At 36.8% G+C, this 3,257-nt stretch overlaps 1 protein-coding gene across 1 annotated transcript; it reads left to right on the top strand.

Annotated features, from left to right (window-relative positions):
• Positions 1 to 704: 704 nt before the first annotated feature.
• Positions 705 to 1,662, top strand: LOC109185587 (agamous-like MADS-box protein AGL80). Its single transcript, XM_019335526.1, has one exon. The coding sequence runs from the start codon at positions 899 to 901 to the stop codon at positions 1,622 to 1,624; it is 726 nt and encodes a 241-aa protein (XP_019191071.1). The 5' UTR covers positions 705 to 898; the 3' UTR covers positions 1,625 to 1,662.
• The last annotated feature ends 1,595 nt before the right edge of the window (positions 1,663 to 3,257 follow it).

Here is a 3,257-nt window from a genome sequence, read left to right as displayed (position 1 = left end):
TCTGCCAGCCGTCCCTCTTCCCTCCATCAACATCGTACATGTTAGTCTTCAACCCTAGGTTAGTATTAATTCTATTGTTCAATTTTTCACATGTGAAACTTGTGAATGTTCTTAAACCCTAGGTTAATTGTTGGATTTTTCAAATGTATGTGATACATAGAAGTAGAGTCCGTAGAGGAAGGTTGACTTGAGAAAGGGTAGAAATAGGATTTGATTTGGGGTTTGGCATGAAAGCTTGGTGAATGGAATTGTCCTTAATCGAGGTTGACCTTGGCCTCCGGATCGCCATTTCCTCTTCTTCGGATCGATTTATCCCGAACTCGTTTCTAATATATCCATCATTCTCCATTATTGAGACCCCACCCATCGCTCCAACTTTTCCTAATAACTTCCCCCAAAACCCGGATGTGATATTCCTAGTAGTGTTACCATGGAGAAGAGAAGAAGAAATATAGTAGATAATATACTCACCAATTCGATAAAAAAAAAAATAATAATAAAACATCTAATGTTGCAATGGAATGCACATTTACTTTAATCTATAATAATAACATTCCAACGGTAAATTAAATTGGAAAGTAAAGAAAGAAAATAAAAATAAAAAAATTATCCGAAATATGAATAAAATTAAAGGAGAATAAAGTTTTGAACTGGCACGTACAAGATGTGCATTGAAAAAATGGGAAGATAAAATGAATATTTGGTAATAAATTCTTTCCAAAATTTGGTATCCGCCTCCAATTATGTTAAAATCCCAAAATCTTCCAAATTAATTACGCGCCACCTCCATGTTAGTATATATAAGAAATGCCATTCCAAGGAACAATGCAATTGCTTCCATATTCTCAAATCATACTCTTATTGCCTTAATTTTGTTTTGTTCTGAACATCAGATCAGATGACTCGGAAGAAGGTGAAGCTGGCCTTCATCACCAACGACTCGGCTCGAAAGGCGACGCTGAAGAAGCGAAAGAAGGGGCTGATGAAGAAGGTGAGCGAGCTGAGCACGCTGTGCGGGATCGACGCCTGCGCGATCATTTACAGCCCGTACGAGAACCAGCCGGAGGTGTGGCCGAGCACGGCGGGGGCGCAGAGGGTGGTGGCGCAGTTCAAGCGGATGCCGGAGATGGAGCAGAGCAAGAAGATGGTGAACCAGGAGGGGTTTATCCGGCAGAGGATCGCCAAGGCGAGCGAGCAGCTGAAGAAGCAGCACAAGGAGAACAGGGAGAAGGAGATAACGGAGGTGATGTATCAATGCTTGACGGGGAAAGGGCTTCACAGCTTAATCCTCACGGACCTCAACGATCTCGCGTGGCTGCTTGATCAGAAGCTCAAGGAGATCAGCAAGAAGATGGAGGATCTCAAGAAGGCTGCTCCGCCGGCGGCGGCGGCGTCTCAGCCTGCCGCCGCCGCCGCGCCGCAGGAGGATGGGATAGATTTGGGGCAAAGGCCGCCGCCGCAGTGGTTTGCGGAGTGGATGATGAGTAACAATCAGCAAATGGGGTTTGAGCATGGCGGCGGTGGCGGCGGAGGAGGAGCGGAGGAGATGATGATGCCAGCTTTCAACGAGAATCATCACCCCATTCCTATGTGGCCTGCACCTGGTGGCGCCTTCTTTCCTTAATTCAGATCATATCATATCATATCTGCATTCTATCTTTATTTAATTACGTACATCCCATTTACAACATTCAATTATTACTATTATTATTATTATTGTTGTTGTTACTAGTATTATTATTATTATTATTATTAAAATGAGATGCATCAATAAACATACATATATAAATGTTATAATCATGTACTCCGTATTGTTGTTTTAAATTTGAAGTCGATCCTGTTTATGTTTGTGTATGTATTTGTACTCCGTTACGTTATGTGTTACATATTGCCTTATTAGAACATTTTCACTAGTCATTTTAAGAAATTTTTTTTTTTTTTTTTTTTTTTTTTGTGAATTTTTTCATTTTCACTAGTCATCTTCAACCTATCACACCAAATGTTATTCTATACTAAAATAATTTGATTTCACAAAAGTTAAAAGTTAATTACTTCAAATATAATTAGTTTAATATAAAATGTAATTTGTGATGTAAATAATAATATTTTAGTACAATTTAATTTTGTTAAAATTATGTTTTATTATGTAATTTAATTTTTAATTAATTTATATTCAATATTATTTTTGTTTTAATCATCTTGATTAAATATTTTAAATGATATAATTTATGTTTAATAATATAAAAATTTATGTATAAGTATTTAACAAAATATATAAATGTATAAAAACAAAATAAAGGATACAAAATGAATTAACAAAAAAAAATAGAGACAAAATAGCTTAGATGAACCATGTTGTGCCATATCCATCCATTCTTGACTACTTGCAAGCCCCTCATACTCAATTTGGTTTTACTTAGGAAAGCCTATCTCCTCCGTACTCTCCTCATACTCTTCCCTACCCATCTCCTCAAACATTTTTTGAAAGAAATGTATAGTCTCTTGCCTAAAAAATTTGACCGGGAAAATGCGGGCCTCGCGGGCTTTGGCCCGCGCGGGTTAGAGGGCTACATGGGTTAGGCAGCGGGCCACGGGCTTCTGGAGAAAATATATATATATTCTAAACATTAAAAACATAAAAAATTAAAATACTTTAATTTATAAACATGAAAAAATTTTAATATTTTTTAGGTTAACATATTAGTGTCTAGAATAATAAGATAATATATATATTTTTTTAATTTTAGAAGTTGGCCCACGGAGTCCACATGAGGCGGGCTAGGGTTGCATAAAAAAAAAAATTGCGATGAGCGGGCTTAATGCAGCGGACCGATTCGTATTGACACCCGAATTTAATACGTAACTGTTACCTTATTTGTTACTTTGACCGGACCGGATTGCTATATGTATTTTCGCAAATTATGCTGTGCAACCGTGTGCACCATGTATGGTGCACACGGTTGTAAAAACGACGTCGTTTTGACTAAAAACGCGCGTCCCACTTAAAAAAAAAAAATCAGGATCGATTCTCGGCAATAGCATTTTTTTGTGCATAATTTGAAATATATATCCACAAGATCATAACTATATATCCACAAATTCATAACTATATATCTACAGTGAATGAATAACACAAAATTCAGAATGAATGAACTAAATATCTACAATGAATGAACTAAATATCCAGAATGAATGAATTAAATATCCACAATGAATGAACTAATGGCATGTTTGGTTCATGGAATAGGTCGGGAATG

The sequence above is a fragment of the Ipomoea nil genome, unplaced genomic scaffold, assembly GCF_001879475.1.
Source record: "Ipomoea nil cultivar Tokyo-kokei standard unplaced genomic scaffold, Asagao_1.1 scaffold1334, whole genome shotgun sequence".
NCBI classification, from domain to species: domain Eukaryota; kingdom Viridiplantae; phylum Streptophyta; class Magnoliopsida; order Solanales; family Convolvulaceae; genus Ipomoea; species Ipomoea nil.
This window is presented reverse-complemented; position numbering and strand designations above follow the sequence as displayed.